This window comes from Eriocheir sinensis, chromosome 48, assembly GCF_024679095.1.
Source record: "Eriocheir sinensis breed Jianghai 21 chromosome 48, ASM2467909v1, whole genome shotgun sequence".
In the NCBI taxonomy this organism is placed as follows: domain Eukaryota; kingdom Metazoa; phylum Arthropoda; class Malacostraca; order Decapoda; family Varunidae; genus Eriocheir; species Eriocheir sinensis.
This window is the reverse complement of record NC_066556.1, coordinates 999,465-1,022,751: the sequence shown is the minus strand read 5'-3', so window position 1 is coordinate 1,022,751 and position 23,287 is coordinate 999,465. Positions and strand designations below refer to the sequence as shown.

The following is a 23,287-nucleotide window of genomic DNA, read 5'->3' as shown; positions in this document are numbered from 1 at the left end:
TGTGGATTCATTTCCTGGCTTGCAGGAGCTTTTGGTGAGAGGCGGCACCGTTGTAACTAGTCTGCTCTCGAAAAGGAAATTGGCATTTGGCTACCCTCTCTAAAACTGTCGCAATCCATGGATCTCTTTCACCAAATAGGTAACTGATAGACAACAATGATAAAGACAACAGAATACAGTGAAGAACAGTAGAATGCATTGTATTTACATATATATATATATATATATATATATATATATATATATATATATATATATATATATATATATATATATATATATATATATATATATATATATATATATATATATATAGAAAAATGTAAATACAATATATTCTACTGTTTTTCAATGTACATATTCTATTGTCTTTACCATTGCTGTATGTCAGTTACCGACTTAGTGAAAGGAATGCACGGATTGCAACAATTTTAGAGAGGGGCACCGAATGCTAATTTCTTTTCCGAGATGGAATGGACTATAGTAGAGCTATGTGACCTTAGTCACCTAGCTTAGGAGGATTTTATAATTACCTTTTTTATATTTCCTGGAGCCTTTTGCATCAGAGTTGTGAATGGAAGTAACATGCAGGGATCAGGCAGACAGTCAAAATCTGGGTGATGCAGCTCCTCCAAAGTCCTGTAAAGGAAAAGTTATTTGATCCAGCAAATCTTCAACTTAAACAATTCAGTGCAGGCAATGTCCATTCCTAATGCAAATTTATTCCATAATTCAAGAAAAATTCCTGCTAAACAGAAGGCAAACATGAAAGTTATTTAATGTTTTGTTTAGAAGGTAACTCCTACATGAGTGGAGGCCAAGCCTAGCAGTGAACTCATTATAATATGATGGAAGTTTTTTTTTTGGGGGGTGTGGTGGGGTATCAACCCTTAGACTACGTTTGTAGTTATATATTTCACCAGGGGTCTTGGTCATCACAACAGGTGTATTTATATAATGCCATTTCCTGCTAGAATATTTCAGTGAATGTAGCAAAAATATAACAAAATACTTCTTTGCATAAATTTCAGCACTTGGTAATCTACCACTACCTCAGCTGTTGGGATGCATCAAAGTTGTGTGGAAAGGTTAAAGACTGCAGGGAAATTAAACCACATCAATTTTTTTTACCTCAAACTACTGAACAAACTGTACTGCACTGATATTGGACATTTTTGTTGATCATCATTACATTTTTTCCATCCTGACACAGCTAATGCCCCCTCACCCACATTCCCACTTTGTTCCCATTGAAGCTCATGTGAAGATTAACATCAATCATTGTCAAGTTCAAGGTGAGCCCAATCTAATGAAAATGAAACTGATCAGGGTGATAGTATTGGAGTAACTGAGCTCAGTATAAAATTTAAGTTTAGGGAATCTTAAAACACATTATAGCCAGCACCTTATGGTATAAATTAACGAAGAATGACCTCACTTTGTTGTATAGAAAGTCTCATTAGTAAGGAAGCATATAGTAACTGTCTGGGGTTTTGTTAGGTTAGGTTAGGTAAGTTTAGGGTATCTTGAAATACATGACTGCCAGCACCTTAACGTATAAATCAACAAAGAATGACCTCACTTTGTTGTATAGAAAGTCTCATTAGTAAGGAAGCTTATATATATGAATTTTCTGAGTCAAGATCTATTGTGACTCTTTAGGGTTTTGTTAGGTTAGGTAAAGTTTAGGGGGTATCTTCAAACACATGATAGGCAGGAATTTATGGTATACTTCAACAAAAAATGACCTCACTTTGTTGTATAGGAAGTCTCATTAGTAAGGCAGCTTATATGAATTTTCTGAGTCAAGACCTCCCTGACCACAAGGCACCCACGTGCACTGACACTAGCAGGTGTCATCAAGGATCAGGGCAGGAGGCAACATCACTATTCAGTGTCTATGTCTCACAGCCATTGAGTAAGACAGGAAGCACAAGTGACTTAATTAAAGATCTGGAACTTTGTCCTTTAGCACAGGTATCGACAATATCATATAATTAAGCTGAGCAAGTCCATAAAACTGTGGGTCAAGCCAACTTGGCATGCTCCCTCAACTATCATCTTTTCAAAGACTGAAGAAGACATCCTTTTCTACTTTAACTGGGTAAGTAAAACATCTGAGGCCATGCACACAAGGATGTTGGTGCTAGCAGCAAGCATTGAAAGATTGACTATAGCAAAGGTAGAGGCAGCAGTGAAACGCCAGAATTTTTCTCTTTACTAAACTCCAACACGACCACAGCGTGTAACGAAACACACGAGAAATTAATTCAGACAAGGAAAGTTTTTGCCGGCGCCGGGGATTGAACCCACGACCAGGGAGATGGGAGAGCCACTCCTTAACCAGTCGGCCAAAGAGTTACCCCCCTCGCAGAGTGAGTTATGGGAGGCTCGCCCATCAGGCAAGTCGCTGCACTACAGCAGAAGGCTTGGATGGGTCAGCAAGGAGCTTGGCTGAGATACTATACATGGGAAACCAAGGGAAGTTAGACTGTGGTAACCACAATGTCACACATACCCTGTGTACAAGGTTATAGGTTTGGTAAACTTTTGGCATAGGTCATCTTCCAATTCTGATGCAGCTAATTCTTTTGATAGATTATACATTTTAAATAAATCTGATTTGTTTTTGTTTTTTTCTCACAAATCCCTATTTTTTTTGTTTACCCCTCCCCCCTCAAACATCAGTGCTTTCTTCAAAACAAATAATGGAAATTAATAGCAAACAAATCAAAAGTCATCATAAATAAATAACAAAAATCATCCCAGTACTTAGAAATAAGGAAAAATAAGCACTTGAGCCCTTACAAGAAATATGAGGGAGGCAAACTCTGCTGCTACCAGAGTTAAGGTGCCACCAGCCTGTATAATAATGCAGCATGAAGCTCATCACATACCAATAATAATAAAAATAATAAAACATTACCTAATCTTACCAAACTAAATCTAACACAGCCTGACCTGACCTAGCTATACTAAATCTAACCTAAATTACATAACTAGACTGCAACCCACTGCTGAGATGAGATGAACAGAAATATATCCCAACCTTGTTAACAATTCCCAAAACATACATGTGGAGAACCAGAATGGAGCAAGGGTTCAGAATGACAGGACCTACACTGAAACAGATAAGAATGTTTGAGGGGGCTGGTTAGGCCATGGGACCATAACCACTAAGCTAAAACAGAGATGAATTTACTTGACCTATTTCAAGAAGTGTATCAAGACACCTCTTCATCTGAAATTGAGCTCTTTTGGTCCGTCTATACCAAACGCTATATGAGAGCAACAGTTAGTTTTTATTTTATTTTTACATCTTCCTGTTGCCCTTGAGTTGCTCTCTGTACTGTAAAAGAAAAATAATAATAAATAATAAATGAATTGTCTAGCTTGAGGATGACCTAAGCTGAAATTGCTGAAATAACACCAAGCAAGGTAATAACAGGATTTCACTCACCATAGCGCCAGACACAAATGAGATGGAGATGAACACCGAGGCCACGAGCATCAATAGCATATGCCCCCCTGCCTTGCCTTTACATCACACGACGAAGACCGGGTGAGTTGGGCGAGTCAGCGAGGCGGCCATTTCCAAGCGGGGGCAAGCAATGGCGAGGTGGATTCGTTCATTTAGCCCCCACCGCCCCCCCTCTCTCTCTCTTGACATGCAGGAAGTGTTGGTGGTTATGCTCGCACTATACTGGGCAAGGCAACAGGTACCAGAGCAAGCAGACTGTTAGAATTTTGGAGCACTGAGAAACGCATCCTTCTTCTTCTTCTTCTCTTGACCTGTTCGTTCGGTTCGGTGGCTGACTCGGAGCTTCACCAGTCAATGTTGCTAGATTGTCGTTCTCAGCTTCTCCTTTTTTCCCGATTTCAGGCTAAAAGCTGTCCCACCCACAAAACTAATGATACCTATTTATATTTATCGTTAAAAGTGTTAATTATAGAGGGTTTTGTGCAGTTGTTATGCGTTAGAAATGGGAAAATCTAGTTCGGTGAGTACGATATCATGGCATCTCTGCTTCACCTTGTTGACCATCACGCCACACACACACACATTGATGTCACTGGTTTCCTGCTTTTTCTCTTCAGATTGATAATTGCACAATACATAAACAAATTAGATAGATTTAGGTGATATATCTACATTTTGCTGACACCTACCACTCTTCTTATTATTGATACAACCTTCAATTTTGTTTTGAAATTTCATCAGTAACAATAAAAAGAATCTTAAACATACCGTAGATTTTTTTTTTTTTGGGGGGGGGTATTTCGTTGGGGATATACACCAAGGGAGGAACACGGTGCAAAGACTAATCCAACACAACCTCTTACTGCCCTTACAACACCTCCAGGATAAGCAAACACCTGGATTATCTTTAAGGTGCATGCATTTATTTGTTTCAACACTGTTATTATGAATACATACACACAATGCACTGGGAATACACAAAGAGCTCGTGGGGTGTACAGAAAATACAATAAAATACATCCACTGTGCATATGTAGCTATGATATAATTTTATGACCCCCCCATTATAAAAAAGGGTACATTTATATATTGTTTGGGGCATAGGGTGTTTGTTAATTATTACACACCTTTCCAATTAGTACTTACACCATGAATGACTCTAACCAGGAAAATTGAACTGAGGTATAAGACAATGTCAAAATAGAAATTGATGAACTTTTTACATATTTTCTAGTTATTTACTTTAACAGTTTTTCCCTATCTCATGGGAGGAGGGCATTTGTTTACTAGACTTCTCCCCAGACTGGAAAGTAGCACTGAAGACGGCTACCTATTCATCATATAAGCTCTGTTAAGGTTTGACTTAGAGCACAAACAACTCCACAGAAAGTATTTTGGGATTTGTCTACAGAGACACACCCTCGGCTCTAACTGATCCTCAACCACTAAGCTACCACGGTCCCACAGACGAAAGTAAACCTATGGACATCTACCTACAGAGCTCCCTGTGGATGCTTGACTAGCAAAATATTGGAACACGTTTGCGTCTGCACAGCCAAAAGCACAGACTGGAGAGGGTGGAGGAGGGTTGCAAAAGGGATGCTGGTGTGTGTGGGGTGCAGAATGTGTGGACTTTTTGGTATATAAAACCTGTAGCTTTGGTATTTGATGGGGATGATGAAATGAATGTTATAAGTGCAAATCTAGTGCTCTCTGTGAGGTATTACTTATTTCATCTGGCATCAATTTTTTCCTCCTCAAACATCTTATCCTCCATCCTCTCTCTATCCCACTTATACGTACTTAGATACACAATAATTTTACTATGACATCAAAGACAAAGCATACAATGATAACATGTACATCATACAAACAAACACTATAGTAAATATACTAGCGGCTGCCTAGTCAAAGCTCATCACAAAAAGAAGTAATATACCACTCATATGCAATTCATTGACAAAATTCTCAGTTCTCACAGTCAAACTATATAGTTATTGGAATGGGTGACAGCACGTTTTCTCTTGTACAAGTTGAATGATGAATAAAAACAATATATAATGTACAAAATATTTACCAAGCAGGAGGGAAGCTGCTGCCATGTGCTTCATTCTAATTAACTTTTGCAAGAGGGAATTTTAAACACCTCTTTGCAACTAAAATACTTGGATATTCTTCCTTACCATATTGTTAGTTTTGTGACTGAATATCTACCGTGGCAGTAGCTGGTAGTCTTCCACCTACCTGACTTGACTCTCAAGGTAGCAAATATAATGCTAGTCATATGAAAAGACTTTAAACTATAGGAAAGGGATGGCTTAAAAATGCTCTCTATCTGATGGCTGCTAAGTGACTGTTGAAAGTCTGACATAATATCTCCATACTTGATATCTTTTTTATTTATAATGAACATATTTATAGCTAGACACATGCTATACTATATGAAAAAATACAATCAGCATGTCTCTAATTAGTGTTCAACAATTCCATCCAAACAGTTTTGTGTTTGGTACAGTATTTTGCAGCAGAGGTGTGAAGGTGTACATTCTAAATTCATTATTGGTTTATATCAGACTCGCAGGGCATCCTACAGATGCTGTCAGGTAATTATTATGTTCATATTCTTGCAAAATGACTAAAAGTCATTTTGATACTATCAATTTGTTTTGACAGTAAACCTATGTATTGGCACCAATAACAAAATAATTTAATTTGAAAAATACCTATATTAATTTACAGTACAAGTGAATGTAAAAATATACCTTCATTTTTCATGTGTGTTAAATGAATGTAGCTTCTTGAAGACTACATTTTTCACTTCTGTGAGCCAAAACAGTAATGACTGGGAGAATTGAGACTGAATTGTTGAACACCCTCATTCTCTCTTTGAAATAGACCAATGTTTTACAATGAATGAGCTAATTTTGAGGTGAAGTAAGGAGACATGATCACCCCACCAAAGCTTATGACAAACTGCAGCAATGCATATCTCTTTACCTTCTTTTACAAACATGAAGGTGACAAATAAATGCAGCCATAAAAAAGTGTTAGAGCCCACAAATATGACAAAACACAAAATGTTTGGTCAGCCTGTCTCTTCCAAATCACAGCTGTTTTCGTTCTTTGTTTGCATTTACTTCCTGAGATGCGCTTACACCTCTCACATGCATATATGAAATAACAGTGAAGTTGCCCACTCACAGAACCTCAAAAATGTACACACCATTCATTCAGTCAGTTGGGCGAGCAGCTCCACAAAGAAAATGAAGGATGACACACAACAAACACTTGGGACTTGAAGACCCTTTGAAAGAGGAGCAATATGTCTCCTGCAAAACTGATTACCTTGAAGACTTTTTAAAATCTGCTTTTAAGACATAATTTAACATCTTCTATATGCATTCAGCCTTTCACCTGCCATCACAACTGATGAATAAATAAAGAACAAATACATTCAAGGCAGCTCAAAATAAAGCTCCCATTTATAAATTAATTAAGGCACATAAGCAAGCAGGACAAAATATTGACAGTGAGACATTAAAACAGGTTTTTAGAAGTGAGAGGATGAGTTCTGCCTCACTCATCTCATGCCACAAATATACCTTCTCAGTGTCCCAAACAGAAGTGAAGTGTTGACACTTTAGCAAGAAGTAAGAATTCAATACAAAATACATAAATGTGACCCAATCATATTCATAAGAAAAGGCAGCTTATTAAAGCGCATTTACATCACAGCATATTAAAGTATTATATTAAACAATCTGCTGAATGCACACATGCATGCACATACACACGCATGAATGCATACACACACAGACACACACACACACACTTTCCCTCAAGAAAAGACAGTTAAATACAATACTCTGGAGAAAGAAGTTGAAGCAGAAATAATGAGCAAGCTACACTGCCACACAGAAATACCACTCAATCCTCTGCCTCCTTGAAGACTCATCACAGCGGGCCAGCAGCCAGGTGTTTAGATGCCTCATAGACTTATCCTACATCCCTGGAGCTCTTCTACACTTTGAGTGAAAATTCCATACATACATATTGTAAGAATAAATATTTTAAATCTAGCCTCTACTGCAGTATAATATTAACATCAAGTACATATACGACATTTAAGTTATTTTTAAAGGATAGAGGATAGTATCTTGGTAACAATTCTGTAAAATTACAAAGCTACTAAAATAATATATAAAACTTTATAGTACTACAGCAGTTAAGTTCTTCCCTTTAAGTAAAATACCTGCTGACTGTGTGACTTTGAATTGCACTACAATCTACCTACAATCAGCCTCCTCAGCTTTACTCGGCCATTAACTGCCATTTTATTTCATTCAGGATAAAATGTGTATTAATCAAGGTATTTTGTTCTTCATTAAATTGGTTAAAAGTTTTGGAATATGGTGAAGCATGAAACAACACGTTCATGAAGTGCACTGCTTCTTGATATTAGTTAGCAAGCTATTAACTGCATGTGTGCATCAAGCGACATATCATGAAGACGCTCAAAACTAGATTGGCAAGTGTGCTTGGCTCAATCAAAGTTGAAACAGAATATGAGGAATCTTAATTTACTCATTTCATCGTATAAAAAGCCTCCTCACATAAACCAACGCCTCAGCCAACAGTAACACTTCACTGCTTGTCATTGCTTTAAGCACTGAGTGAGGAGCAAGTGGAAAAGCCTTATGGGGAGTGAATGCATTTGCTTCATTGAAAGTGATGCAATATATATCTGGGAAGTGATTCATGGCTATGCACTAGAGCTTAAATTCAAGTATACTGTCAAAAAGTTCAGCACATGATGCCCTCATATTTTCACTCTTTACTGCCTCTACCTAAATCTTGATGAAAGACAGGAACACTGCACCAACAGAGGAAATGCCCTATATATTATATACACCTACCCAGGGCATCAAGACAAGACCTGCAACACCTTGTAATTTGAACTTTTAGCCAGACACTAAAAGCTTGAAGTAAGAGAGCATGACATCTTACTACACAAAGATAGAGAACCTGCTTTCACAGACATGGTCCCTTAAGGTACAGCACATGAGTGTGTGTGTTAGCAAACTTGCCCTTGAAGATGTGGTGATATCCAAAGTCAACAGAATTTTTAGTTGAGACCAGAGACCATGTTACACAAAAAAGGTGTCTTTGTGCTAGAAAAAAATAAATCCACAGATGAATATACAATTCCCCAATATTATCTTATTCCACGAAATTAAATGCCTAAACCGTTCTGTGGTGACTACAAGCTAAAACAATTATTTCTAAGAGCCATGTTTGGCCATAGGTATGACAGCTGTAATGGTAATTTCCAAGACCCCAAGTTATGCAACATAATATCATCTCATAAAGACACTCTTGTGATGAAGTCCTTTTTGCATACCTCTGGACATGGAAGCCACAGCAAGAGAGGGAGAGAAGGTTTGTTTGCCTCAATAACACATGTAGCACATTGTTAAAAAGACATTCATCTTTTAAAATCTTGATGACTATGAATAGTTACATTTTTTTTCCAAGTTAAAGTTACATTTCTGGAACATGTGAGCTGAATGACATGCTTGTCTGCCAGAGGAAATTCACTGCCAGTTTCATTTGTATTCAGCAAACAATTTTATTTTTAAATAATTATGCCTAAAGAGCTTTTATCTAACTAATTTTTGACATTTAGAAGTTACCAAGGTTCACACTGAAGATAATATTTCAAATATAAATTCAGACTATACAAATTTGTTTTTTAAATATAAAAATGAACTTTCTGCCCTAGTAAGTCTTGTCCATGAAAGGTCAAAGATGAATTTTTACCTGTTACCATTCTAACCCTCATAAAAGAAGCAACTGGCACAGGTCACCAAAAGCAGGAAACATGAACAACTGGCAGGAAGTATTCAGCTGGCTCCCTGACATTCATCCTTGCACCCACACATGCAGATCTGACAGGACAGAACTAACTCAAGGGGAAGGTGCTGCATAGAAACTGAACTGCATCATTACTCTGGTCCTCAGCCCTCATCTGACTCTTCCCTCTCAATACATTTGTAAAGTGCACTGCCTCTAGAGATTAGCGAGTCAGCTATTTCTTGCATGCGTTACTTCCTGGTAAAATATCTACATGTAGGTTATGAACGGTGAAGATATAAAACTAGATTGGCAAGAGCGCTAGCTGTTATAAAAAACTAAAATAAAATATCATGAATTTAATTTTATGATGTAAGCATAGACTATTGTACCAGACTATGCATATTTAGACTGGTGCTGGCATAAGTGAAATACTGACTTAGCCAAAGAGACAGCATTTAGTTGATTGTTGCTGTGTACGCCAGAATTTTAATAAGTTCCCACATTAGTGACAATGAATGCCAAAGATAAATATGAACTTAAGAGGCTGCCTAGAAAATATGACACTATGTCAAGAGCTACAATCTAAAGAGTAAAGTAGAAAACATGAAAAAACGGTAAACAAGTGTCCGTACAGGAAGCAAGGACAATTAGCACACCAATACTGCTGCTACAAGGGGAACACTTTTAGGCAGCAGCAAGACAAAGCAATGCAGTGTTCTTCCCGGGTAGCACAGTAAAGGAAGCACTCTCTTGTACATCCAATACGTAATATCAGAAAGTGACATTCAAATAATATCTCTTATAAACATTAAGCACAGTTGAAGAGACAGCAGATATTCTCTAAGAGATATGAAGTTAAAATTTAGTGTCTATTGAAATATTATGTATTTATGTATTTAATAAACTTTCATTTAGTCACAAAATGGTCATACAGATGTTTCTGGCAAACGTTTTTTCACATTTGGCTCTTCACATCTACTTGTGTGCAAAGGAACAGAAACCTAAGAAGAGACTAAACATCCATTCTAACAAACATTCACACTTTCATCCATCATCACTCATAATGGCCTCAACATCCACTCAATATGAGACATACACCAGATTGCATCCAAAATTAAATATCAGTACATCTGAATACCAAAAGCTAGAGTTGTAACTACTATTCTGAGGATTTATTTTCAGACACATACGCACACACACACAAAAAAAGTCAAATGAACTTTTTGGCATTGTTTTTCCGATGTAAAGAACACATACACACACAAACACACACGATAACCCAGACTGAATATTCTATAGGACCTATACTGTCTGTCATATGAAGTCCCTCCATTTGTACAAACAGCAGCATTATTCTTCATACCTTTCCAGCCTCTTACTCTTTCTTCTTGGAATCTCCATTACCTCCCTCTCCTCCTGACTGGGTGTTGGTCTTCACAAAGTTGGACACAGCTTTGATGATGGAGGAGAAGTACTTCTTGATGATCCCATGGTGCTTCAAGCCAGGCAGCAGCACCAGGAATAACACTGAAAATCATGAAAAGTTATAAGATGGGGGGGAAGGAGGTGATGCTATAGCTGATCCACCTGTACCTTCACCACTAACCCACTTCTTCTTCTTCTTACTATACCCTCAAAATAAAGGAAAAAAAATAAAAATAATAACAATAATCCAATACATCCGAGGGATACAAATTTTTTATATATAACCTTATTTGTTATATGAGGTGAAATGTTTGCTATGTCTGATTATACTAAATGTATTAGATGAAAGGTGAGGCATGAAAGGATGAGATCGGAAGTGACTACAGCTGACCGGACCCTAGATACGTACTACCCGGCCAGCTATGTTTAAACTGCTGACGATTGACATGTGTGTACATGTTCGGCTGGCCTACCACCAAACTGAATCCCGCATTATGATAACTAAGATGTCACAATAGTCCAGCGTCTTGGGGTAATAGGCTCTTACCAACCACAGGTTCAAGGGCTGATGGACCAGAGATGATCTCCGAGGCCACGTGCAGTACTAGTGCATGCTCTTACTATAATGATTTCCACCTAAATCACTCACCAATAAGATATGTGAGAAACAAGTTGTTGATGTTGCTCCCAATCCACGCTGAGAAGAGGAGGCTACCCGTCACGACCACGAAGTACTGGAATAGAAGAAAAATGGTAATAATCTATATCTGGAATAACCAAGTATGGGCTCTTGTATGTTAGTCTCAGTACTAGGAGCAGGCTGACTTGAGATTAAAGTTAAAAGCTGTTTCCTCTGTCTGCACCAAACAAAGAAGAAAAAAATACTAATACTAGCTACAAACAAACATAAGATAGGTAAGCTCACAAGCCCAGCAACACACTCACCCTTCACAATTATAAGTTACAAGGAACCAATACACTCCTCATTCATGGACTGACACACTAAGAACCACAATAACCTCAACATGGCAATTTAGAACATCTTGTACCATTGTTACCTAAAGATCAGGAATAAGAATGATCTGTAACATATAGATAACCACAAAAATAGGACTGTATTCGTGGACTATTATTGTCTGAAAATGGTGAAAAAAATCAAGAATTAAACAATATATAAAAATAAAGTTTTAAGTTATAAACAAAAGGCTAGAACTGCATCAAGCACTCACTGTCCTGGGTTTTGACTCCTTCATGGAGGAGAGGGTCTGGGAGACAGAGGAGGCCAGGCAGCACAGGGAGGCTATGGAGGTGATGATCTGCTCGTAGCGACGTTCGTGTGCTCCTGTCCAGTAGTGTGCCCCCACTGCCCATGGCACCACCTGCAGGGAACAATGAGATGATGCATTTGTGCTCATCATACTGACTAAAACTGAGAGGGTCACAAGACAATAACCTCAAATAGGAAGTACAATTATGTGTAAGATATAATGAGGAAGACTAACTAAACTGCTATGATAGAGCACCACAGGAAGAGGCTTATATAATACTAACCTGTGGCACCAAGTAGTCACAGAGCGTTATGGTGATGCCGATGACTGAGAAGAGTGTGAGTATTGACGGTTCAATGTACCAGATGATCCTGTGTGATTGTGAAGAGAAAATTTAGCCTAACCTGCAGCACAAGTACTTCAGTAAACTTTCGATTTTATGATATATAAGTTTCTTTCCATAATTTCCTAATACTTTCACCTGTACCAGTATAACATATTAACATAATTTTATTCCTTTTCTAGTTTATTTTCTTATCATCTACATCAATAATGTTGTTACAGATCAGCAAATTATTAAAACTAACCCTTCTCTAAGTTTTATAGTTTTCTTCAGAGAACTTGAGAAAACACCTTGATTTCAAGTATTCGATTATTATCTATCTTAAGTTATATGACAAGAGATCAACAGGTGAGTTCTCACAGGAAGAATGAGGTGACGGCAGACACGGAGATGGCCGGGTAGAAGTGCTTCTCCCATATGAGAACTGAGTTGAGGGCACACAGGACCTCCCGCCACCCCTCAAGCTCCCGACGCAAGGTCTTGACTCGCCGCTCCTGTGGGGGAACCAAGGGTGATGAACAGGCAGTGTACAGAATCCTTATCAGCTGCGGCTGATATTGTGAATGGTGAAGAAATTACCTGGAGGAGTAAGAGTAGGAACAAAACTCAGTGTTGGAGTGAGTGAGGTATTTTTAACTTTCAATCATTCATTATAGATTGAAAGTGCTGCTTTTATGATTCCCTTACCTCCTCATTCCTTTCCACAACTACCTAATCCCTATATCCTGCAAGTATTAATCTTTCATTGCCCATTTATCTTTTATCTTCTTTTCAGAAATTTATTATGTTCTAGATATCATCCTACCAAAATTCTCATCTCCTCTCTCTTTACTTTCCCTAACCAGTCTTTTCACCATCGCCTTATTCCCTTCTCTCTCCTTTTCTCTATTCATCCATTACTTGTGATTACTTGTTACTTTCTTGTGTTTCTTGTTTATCTGGTCCCACTTCCGCCGAGGCGCTCTGAAGGACCCACATATTTTAATTTATTAAATTTCAATACTGATCACAACTTATATGCCATGTTAATTGTCAATGTTTCCATGATTGTGTGAAAGAACCCTTTTAAATATTCAAACGTGTACCCTTCTTAATTTAACACAAGTGGAAGACACCCTTTGCCTCTTAATATCTTGCACATCCCATTATCACCCCAATCTCCCCCTTACCCTTAACTCCCACACAGGTAACCCACCATTGCGTATCTCACCTGTGTCCCGTGTGGCCTCGGGTAAGGTGAAGGACGCACCAGGAAGCGTTACTCACACATCTCTACCTCAAAGCCCAGCCCTTGTACCAATAAACGAAGGGAGATTAAAAACACGAAACTGATCTTTAAGCGTCGTTTCGGGAGTAAATATTAGTGTAGCATGTCGGGGGAGTGACGTCTTTATCCTCAAATGACGTTTCAAGTTTCACCTTCAACTGCCTAAATAACTCCGCTTGTTTTACACCTCCCTGACCCCTGTTTCCTAGCATTACCCATCCCAATAGCATCTCTAGTCCACAAAGCTTCTCCATGGTGGTTTACGAGAAGAATTAAGGTTTAAGGAGGGAGAAATGGGTAAAATAGTCTCTCATTACCTGGCTGGGACTTGCCTCCATCGTGTTTGTTTACAACTGCCGCTGCGCCGCCCCGCCCCGCGCACCCCCGCCCAGCGACCACCCGCCCCGCCCCCCATCCATCCCTATCTCTCTCCTTCCTCCTGACCAACTCATCAGGAATGTTTAATAATAATGAGATAGAAGAGATGACAGGAAAGTGTAAAGATGTCCAGCCCAGCGACCACCCCATCACTCTCTCCATCCTCCTGACCAACTCATCAGGAATGTTTAATAATAATGAGATAGAAGAGATGACAGGAAAGTGTAAAGATGTCCAGCCCAGCGACCACCCCATCACTCTCTCCATCCTCCTGACCAAACTCATCTCTGGAATGTTTAATAATGATAAGATAGAAGAGATGACAGGAAAGTGTAAATTATGTTTATTATAAGGCAATAACAGTGTACTGGATGTGTAGATAGTGTACGGAAATAGAGTGTAATTTATTGTAAGGTAATGCAAAATACAGCAGGTTGGGGTGAAGTCAACAAATACCTTCATCCTTTTGAGACTATATGTATAATGTTTAATATGTATGTGTATATCTCAAATATAATCCTCTAGTGTAATGTAATGTAAGGTTATTTAAAGGCAAAATACAGGAGGGTTGACTGATTTCAGGAATCCCTCGAGCCCCTTGCAACATCAACAGCTACCCCCTATATAGCTCTGAACCCCCCCCACCCTCTCCTCCTCCTCCTCTACGTATAGATATATAAGTTCTAGAGAGTAAAAGGAGCGGTTTTTACGGTTATTATTTTGTTAGCGGATTTCAGCAACCCGCCCTCAGTCCCCTTCCAACAACTGCGCCCTCTCTGATCGCCCCCCTCCCCTTCACCCCCTCTCTCACACCAGCAGATTTACATAGATAGATAGATAGACATATAAAAAGGGGGTGGTTGGTTATTACTATATAAGATGAGTGGGTTTTAGCACCCCCTCTCCCTTGCAACAGCTTCCCCCTCTCTCTTTTCCTCTCTCCGACTCTCGTTTAAACCATTGCAACCGTGGCTGTTAACTTACATAACCATGGGGCTGTTTGAGAGAGAGAGAGAGAGAGAGAGAGAGAGAGAGAGAGAGAGAGAGAGAGAGAGAGATGCTATCAGACTTGCTTTAGTTATGAATTTTCCTCTCAGATATCATGAAAAGCCTCTGCTGCTCTCTCTATCCGATTATAACACGAATCCGAGGAACTAGTACGTGAGCAGGCTGGAGCCAAGCTTCTTATTTGAGCCACTGACGCAAGAGAGAGAGAGAGAGAGAGAGAGAGAGGGGGGTGGGGGGAGTCGGCAAGAGACGTCAGCCTATATTTGGTGCAGATCATGTAAACTTACCACCAATCTTTCAAAACTAATTTTTTAATTCATACTTTCCTTGCTCCTCCATGGTGAAGAAGTTGTCATGCCTTGTTAGGAATCCGCGGTCCGGGTTCGAATCCCGGCCTGGCAGTTGGCGTGCTGCACACCCAACTGCTGTTCATCCACCCTTTCTAGCTGGTCGATAAATGGGTTGCCTTGGGAAATCTGGGAAAAGTAAACTGTACCTGCATGGTAACCCGGATGTCACACTGGCCTTGGCCCCGCGGTAATGGAAGGCTATGGTAATGAGCTCTTTATACCCACCACAGTTTCAAGGGCCAATCTGCGACAGAGATGAGCACCAAGGCCACGCGCAGTTGTACCGTATGCCCCCAACTATACCTCTCCTTGAATTAATTTATATTGAAATGGTAGTCACATTACTGCCAAGCTTGTTCCATTCATCTGCCTACCACTTTATCAGTCAGCTAATTCTTGCCTATGACAATTTAATCTGAATATATCTAATTCGTACATCAATCAGCGTCCTACCCTATTATATTACTAATAGGCATCACCCTCTTAAACCCTTCATCCATTCATAGTCTTAATTGGTATTTTCGTACTTTTCGCACATCTACAGAAAACGAATGTGTAAACCATTGCATAAGTTGCAGCCGGTCCTCTTACGGTAAGAGTCTCGGCCTACGAATAGCTCAACTTGTAACGTGGGCATTTGTTTCGCCGCATTAAATGGTGAATCATTGCTCAAGATGAAGATATCGGGCAACTTATTAGTGTTCACATTACTGAATGCTTTAAAAAGATATGGAAATAAGCAGCTTCTCTAGCGAGCTTGACCAATACGACCTGTTGTGTGAGGAGCGTCATCTTATACCCTCTGGTTTGGCGACTGTGGCTATCTTTACGTGCATCAACAAAACTTGGTGTAAACTCCTCTTATACGTTATTACACAAAGAAAAAAATCCGAAAGCATTCCGGGCACGGAGCAGAAGCACATACAAGTCAGGTATGGGTAAGTATTCGCATTGGAAAAACAAGTCTCCGGTTTGAGCAATGGTCAGTCACGTGCCGAGGTTCGCGGGTAATTCATTCATATACGGGTGTGGATCAGGGAGGCAATGAAAAACATCCAAGAGTAATGATTACAATAAAAAAGTTTATTTCTGGATAATAATACACAGATTATTTCTGGAACTCTAATCTTTTAAAAACCGCATAAAACCATAAAAACACCATGTCAGCACGCGTGTGTCTTGTCCATCACTGGCTGACGCGAGGAGACGCATCCGAGGGCGTGGGGGGCACCATTCTGAGGTAGGGCACTTTGTGATCCTGGGAATCTTCCCCGAGGGTGCCGGAGAAGAACACCGAGTCGGGGCTGCTGTTATGGTTCGGCTGTTGCCCTCCGCGACCCACGGCACCGTCCTGTAATGAAGCAGCTTTTCTAAGAGGCATAGAAGGGGGAGAACGATCATGTGAATACTGCTCATCAAACCCTGCATCAAAAGACTTGGATAACCTGCTATTCGTTCAGTGCATCCAGTGCAATTAGGTTCAAAGGACATAATGGGAGCAAAGTATAAGGTTGAGCTTAGAAAAGACGTCATCTCGCAGTTTCGTCCGACAATATAGGTTATTTTGTGTGTGAAGGTCAGATCAACTCAAAGCACGCATGCCAGCTTGAGAAAATACAAACCGAACACTGGATGGCGAGGTACACGAATATTTCACAGTTTAACCGAGGGCTAAAACTCTACCAGTACGAGGGCTTAAATTAATTTGCTAGAATTTAAAAGATAATGCCCTTCCTCACCATGCCCCTGGTGGCAGTGCCGTAGGACGGGAGGGTGTCTGTCACCTCCGAGTAGCGTGGCGGCGGCGTGCGGCGCCGGACGGCCTCCTCACTCGACGCCTGCTCCTCCGCGGGTGTGTGTACCACACTGATGTGGCGGACATGGATTGTATGAATATCAGCAGGTCTTCGGTCCACGACGGAATTAGATGGCCGATGAACCCCTCTGAGGGCATATATGGCAGTTTAGGCAGAGCATCTACCAAATACTATAACGTTATGTTAATTATTGTAATCTGTACTGTTCCTCCATGCAATTTTTCTTAAAATCTTTCTCCAAGATACATTAAAATAAAGCAAAAGCCACTTCGATAGACATGCAAGTCACATCATTTTAGCCACACCGTAACTATACCATTGCCCCTTCGCCAAGTGCTTACCTGTTGCAGAAATCCTGGCCGCACCTCAATAGCCGCAGCGTGAGGCAGACGAGCATCACCACCAGCAGCACCACCAGCACGAAGACCAGCACCGCCGCCACCAGGGTGGACTCGGTGAGGAACTTGTCGGCGTCTATGGGGACAGACTCGAAATTCATGCCGAGTGCATCAAGGGGCGCGGCGTGCCCCGTCGTTGGTCTGGCTTAGCAGGTGCGCGTCTTCACGACCCCACGATGACAAAGAGGCAATGAGGACGTGGGTTAACTTCCTTACAAGGAGGTTAACCACGCGCCCTCTGCCGGCCAATGTGAAACCGTCTTCCTCGATGCTTCGAAGCGTTATTCGGGCTTCGATGGGGAAAGTACCGCTACCTGCGTACTCTGTAATTTATACCATGTTTCCTCGTTTGCCTCAGCTCTCCCTCACCTCCCTGTGCCTTGTTGTTGTATACATTGTAATCGCATTAATTAATAATAATAATAATAATAATAATAATAATAATAATAATAATAATAATAATAATAATAATAATAATAATAATAATAATATGTATGAAGTGATGTAACCAGGTAACTTATTCTCCTTCGGTCCGTTTTTCACCTACCTTCTAATAAAGTAAAAGAATAATGAACATACAACAGGGCCAGTGTAGGGTATGGTTATGTATGATTTCAAAATCCTGGAAAATATGCGGATATTGACTTGTTAGTATAGAGAGAAGGGACAACGAGTTAGGACAACAAAAACATACTCCTCTCTCTGAAGTATAGGGACGTAGATTGTCTGTTATCCAAACTTTTGGATCGATAAGTTTCCTTTCCCTCTTTTTCTTATACAGTAGGGGAAGCAGCTCAAGGGAAAAGAAAATCCGCTAGGCGCTGCCCTTATAAGAAAATACAACTAGAGGCCATTACGAGAGGGTCAGGGTCTCTGGTAATTTAGACATGCTGACCACCCTCACTGGCAAATAAAAGATGTCTCTCTTTAAATTATCAATCCTCGAAGCACGCGAGCCTTTCATCATGATCATATATGCATGCAGAGACCCTCGGAAAACCTCAGTAGTTCGATGCAATGGTAACACAACTAGCCTACTGATAACGCTTCAAGTATTGTGGTGCGAGAGACGCGCGAGATGTTTCGTTTACACTCCACGTACTATAGTCGAGAATAGCTCCAATTTGCATAACCACCTGGCGCTCACAAGTGTTATCATGATGGGGTGACAAGTAGCTCTTCCACCCATAGGTATAGGAACAGCTGCAGTATTGTGGCGGCGGTAGTGATGGTGGTGGGAGTGGTGATAAAGTGCTGCTGTGTCTTATGTGCCATGGTTGTAACGCATGACATAACAGAGGTCCGGTGTCTTCCCGGGAGGATGTAACAGACTTGTGATGCTAATAGTGTTCTTTATTTTGACTTACTACAACTCAATTTCAACCATTTCCCTAAAGATTGATTTTTTAACCCTTTGATAGGAGCGGTGTGCCTCCTGCCGTCTGGTGTTGAGTTGTCTGTATTTGTAATGAAGTGGCGACCCGCACATAAAGAACCCTGTGATCGTTGGTCCAGGGATGCTGCGGCGGCGGCGATGATGCACGACATGAACCCAAATTCAGGCGTATACATGGGCCGTTTGACCTTGAAAGACAGACGATTTCCTACTTACTGATGCACAGAAATGAAGACACTGAAAGAGCCCTAGACATACAGATGGGAGCGGTTTGATCTTGAAAGAGAGACGGTGTTTGCTCCTTAGTGATGCACAGAAATGAATACAGAAAAAAAAAACAGTTTGAAGGAGACCATGTCGAAATACAGACGTGAGCGCTCGGGTCATGGGGGACAGACGTGCGATGTTTGCCTTACTTCGTGATTCACAGAAAACTTTGATGACAGAAATTTGTACATAGGCCTATATATTTTTTTCTTCCTTTCCTCTCCTATTTCAATCTCTTCCCTCTCTCCTTTATTCATATTTCTCTTCCTCTTCCTCTTTCTTCTCTTGCATAAGGGGTGAAAGATTGGAGATGCTGGTTGACTCTTGCATAAGGGATCGGGATATATGTGTTATAGGAGACCTAGACATGTCGAAATTATTATTACAGTACTATAGAATGACGAAGACATACCAGACAAAAACAAATCCAACGATACATTTTTCTTATTCCATATATTTAAGCTTAAACTGCAGTCATACTATATGCATGTGTGTATCTACATTACAGATGTGAGGTCATACACAGCATCATACAAAAGAACAATGTACGCGTATGAACTTGCCAAGAATATCACCTCTCCATTGCCAGATGCATCATTCCTTTACACTTGCTGATAAGCATGAATAATGAACTATTACTAATACTTATTTTTGTTTTGTTTTAGGACGACTCTGAGAGATTTTACATTATTATTATTATTATTATTATTATTATTATTATGCATAACATAATACTCTTTTTCCATCAAAACTGTTTAGCTAATTAATCATGAAACTTATTGGGGGTTTTTATAACATGCATTGCTTCTCATTTTATTTATTTTACAATGATTACCGTGTACTCACTATGTCTAGATCTATATACTTTACTCCCGGGCTATGAACCAGCGAGAGGCTCAGCGTGTACCAGCAAACCATCACCGTATTGCCCAATGCCCTCTGACTGCCATGGCGCTGCTTTCAAGGAGGATTTAACAGCGGGTTCATGCGATTACAGGAAACCTAACGGACTATGATGTGAAAGAGCCCACAACAGAGACCCCGGATACGCCCGATGAGACGCAGGTTAAGCCCTCAAACGATCCCTTCCACACCACGAAGCCCCCTCAACAGCCAGACACCCAAACAGAGGGGCCAAAGCTCCCTTCCACACCGCTCCCCTCCTTGCCGCAGAAGCCCACCACAACGATGAATACGACCACAGCAACGGAGGAGGAGATGAAGAAATGCAGCGTCGATGAAGTAACGTGTGGTGAGAATATTACACGATTTATTCGTTGACTGATTTGGTTATTTACGTATTTTTGTTGTATTTGTATTGTGGTGTGTATTTTGAGAAGAAGAAGAAGAAGAAGAAGAAGAAAAGGAAGAAGAAGAAATCATCATAAGCTGTTTGGTAATGGGATATTGCCTCTGTATTGCTGTTTTGATTTCCGAGGCAAAAATCATCAGTATTATTAATGTTATTATTATCAGTCACATTACCATCATTATCATAGTTACTTTTATCATTATCATGAACATTACTGCTGTAGTTACTGCAGCTTCCTTTTTCACACACTCGATCAGCAGCAAAAATCCACAGAGCCTGATATATAAGCCAAGGTGGAGGAATATTTTTTTGTGTGTGGCCAGGGAAGTGCGGCGTGTTCCCTATCAGCGTGGTGGGGCAGCGGGTGATCAACGGGGCGGACGCATCCCGAGGGGAGTTCCCATACCATGTGATGTTGCAAACGAGGGTCAAGAAGGATAAATACACCTGCGGCGGCTCCATCATTCACGCGCAGTGGGTTCTCAGCGCCGCCCACTGCTTCATATGGCAGAGCGAGTGAGTAGCCAACACCGTTTGAGTGCAGCTTCACAATCGAGGAGTCAAGAGCAGGGATTCTTAAGACTTTTTACTTTTCCAAACCCCGAGTGGATTGCTAGATGCTTGTGTTTCCCTTCCATTCCTCCTCCTCTCCGCTCCGTTACAAAGTTATGTGCTAAATTCCTCTTTTCCGTTCCGTTACTGATTATCTGCTGAATCTCTCTCTATTTCTTTCTCTTTCCGTCTCTTCCCCGCTCCACTGCGAGATAATATGCTAAATCTTTCTATTTTCCTCCCTTTCTCTTCTCCTCTCAAGATTCTGTTAAGTCTCTCTTATTTCCCTCACTCTCCGTCCGTTACGAGGCCACGCTCCAAATCCCTTTCTTTCCTTCTCTTCCCCTTAGCGGCAAAGTGGTGCGTGTCTCGGAGGTGGTCGTGGGTGGGGGCTCCATCTACGCCGACAAGCTTGACAAACTCACCGTCGACACTGTCATCACCCACCCAGACTTCAAGGACGTGGCGATGGTTAAGTGACATCGGAGACTTGTTACAGTACTCGTTTCATTTGTTTGTCTGATGCGTTGGTGTTTGCTCTTTTTTTTTATTAATATACATCACGTTATGGGTAAGAGAGAGACGATGCAATGGTACGGTATACGAGTATATCCCCATTTTTATATCATTATTGTTTGTTGTGGCAATGCCTTATAGTACTTCACTTTGTTATCGCCCACTGACTCCCTAGTTCATGAGTAAAATGATACCCATAACAACAATGAATTCAGAATGTAGGTTAATTCATGAGATAATAGACACACACACACACACACACACACACACACACACACACACACACTCTTCTTTTTATCTCATATACTGGGTTACCATTATTCATAAATGACACACACACACACACACACACACACACACACACACACACACGTTCCTCTTTTTATCTCTTATAGAGGATGACATCACCCTCATAAAATGACACACACACACACACACACACACACACACACACACACACACACACACACACACACACACACATTCCCCTATCTACCTCCACCTACAGGGGGATGACATCGCTCTGGTAAAGTTGTCGGAAAAGATCGACTTCAACTCAAACCGACACCTGCAGCCCATCTGTCTCGGGGAGGAGGGTGACACCCCCCTCGCGGACAAGGCCGTGGCCACGGGCTGGGGCAGACTCGTTCCTAAGGGTAACGTTTTTAGTTCGAGACTATGTAACTACTCAATGTAATAAATATATTTATACCCTTCCGTTCTTAAGCCCCTGAAACATAAGAAGTTATGGTCTTGTATGTCAGCAGATAATGCAAATGTACGAAGTTCAACGCATCTAGCTGTGCCCGCTTCTACCTATGAAGAAAATATATATGACGCATCAGTTCACCAAACCTCATTACTTTAACACTATCTTTCTTCTTTTAGTTAGGGTTTCTTTTTTATGTCAAGAGACATAATATGTAACCCCTCACCCCCTCTCTGCCCCGTCCTTCCCAGGCGGGTCCGTCTACCCCAACAAGCTGCAGGAGGTGTCGCTGGGGTTGATCCCCGCGAACAAATGCAAAGGAGTGTCGCTGCCCAAGAACAAGAGCAAGGTTGTGTGCGCCATGACCCCCTACAAAGACACCTGCCAAGTACGTAACGTGTGGAGAACAGTTCTGAAGGCGTGGCGTTTTCCTTTTTCTTTCAACGGAATAAGAAAAACAAAGGAAAAATAGAAATAAATAAAAAAAAAGGCTACGCGAATAATTATGTTAAAAAGAACAACGAATGTCACCAAAAGAGCACTATAGCTTAATTAAATTCCGATGGGTCTTGATATTTATATTGGCCTTGTGCAGGCCAATCGGCCTCTTACAAACTCCTTACGTTGTTATGTTATGTTCTTATGATTTTCTTTTCCGCAATTTGGATATATCTGGGGTGTTCCGCAGGGTGACAGCGGGGGTCCCCTGGTGGCCCAGATAGATGACGGCCGCTGGACGCAGGTGGGCATCACGAGCTACGGGTACGGCTGTGCACGGCCCGACACCCCCGGCGTCTACGTGAGGGTGGCCCACTACCTGCCCTGGATCGAGGAAATAACGGGGATCTGCGCTTGTTAACGCCACACACACACACACACACACACACACGCGCGCGCGCGACTTCATAAAGTTTGTAATAAAGTTTTAAGGAATAACTGTTTTC

The 23,287-nt window shown here is 40.8% G+C and overlaps 3 protein-coding genes across 3 annotated transcripts; 1 reads left to right on the top strand and 2 right to left on the bottom strand.

Annotated features, from left to right (window-relative positions):
• Window positions 1-4,382: 4,382 nt before the first annotated feature.
• Window positions 4,383-14,000, bottom strand: LOC126981449 (ADP-ribosylation factor-like protein 6-interacting protein 1). The gene is made up of 6 exons (XM_050832489.1): window positions 13,958-14,000; window positions 12,734-12,867; window positions 12,314-12,401; window positions 11,992-12,141; window positions 11,412-11,496; window positions 4,383-10,864 (listed from the first exon to the last, which is right to left on the bottom strand). The coding sequence occupies exons 1-6, from the start codon at window positions 13,976-13,978 to the stop codon at window positions 10,713-10,715; spliced, it is 630 nt and encodes a 209-aa protein (XP_050688446.1). The 5' UTR covers window positions 13,979-14,000; the 3' UTR covers window positions 4,383-10,712.
• A 2,438-nt stretch (window positions 14,001-16,438) lies between these two features.
• LOC126981450 (uncharacterized) lies at window positions 16,439-17,787 on the bottom strand. The gene is made up of 3 exons (XM_050832490.1): window positions 17,535-17,787; window positions 17,116-17,320; window positions 16,439-16,727 (listed from the first exon to the last, which is right to left on the bottom strand). Exons 1-3 carry the CDS (start codon window positions 17,690-17,692, stop codon window positions 16,563-16,565), a joined length of 528 nt encoding a protein of 175 aa, XP_050688447.1. The 5' UTR covers window positions 17,693-17,787; the 3' UTR covers window positions 16,439-16,562.
• Window positions 17,788-18,822: 1,035 nt separating this feature from the next.
• Window positions 18,823-23,287, top strand: LOC126981448 (tryptase-like). Its single transcript, XM_050832488.1, has 6 exons — window positions 18,823-20,506; window positions 20,890-21,082; window positions 21,469-21,589; window positions 22,143-22,290; window positions 22,595-22,731; window positions 23,032-23,287. Exons 1-6 carry the CDS (start codon window positions 20,443-20,445, stop codon window positions 23,200-23,202), a joined length of 834 nt encoding a protein of 277 aa, XP_050688445.1. The 5' UTR covers window positions 18,823-20,442; the 3' UTR covers window positions 23,203-23,287.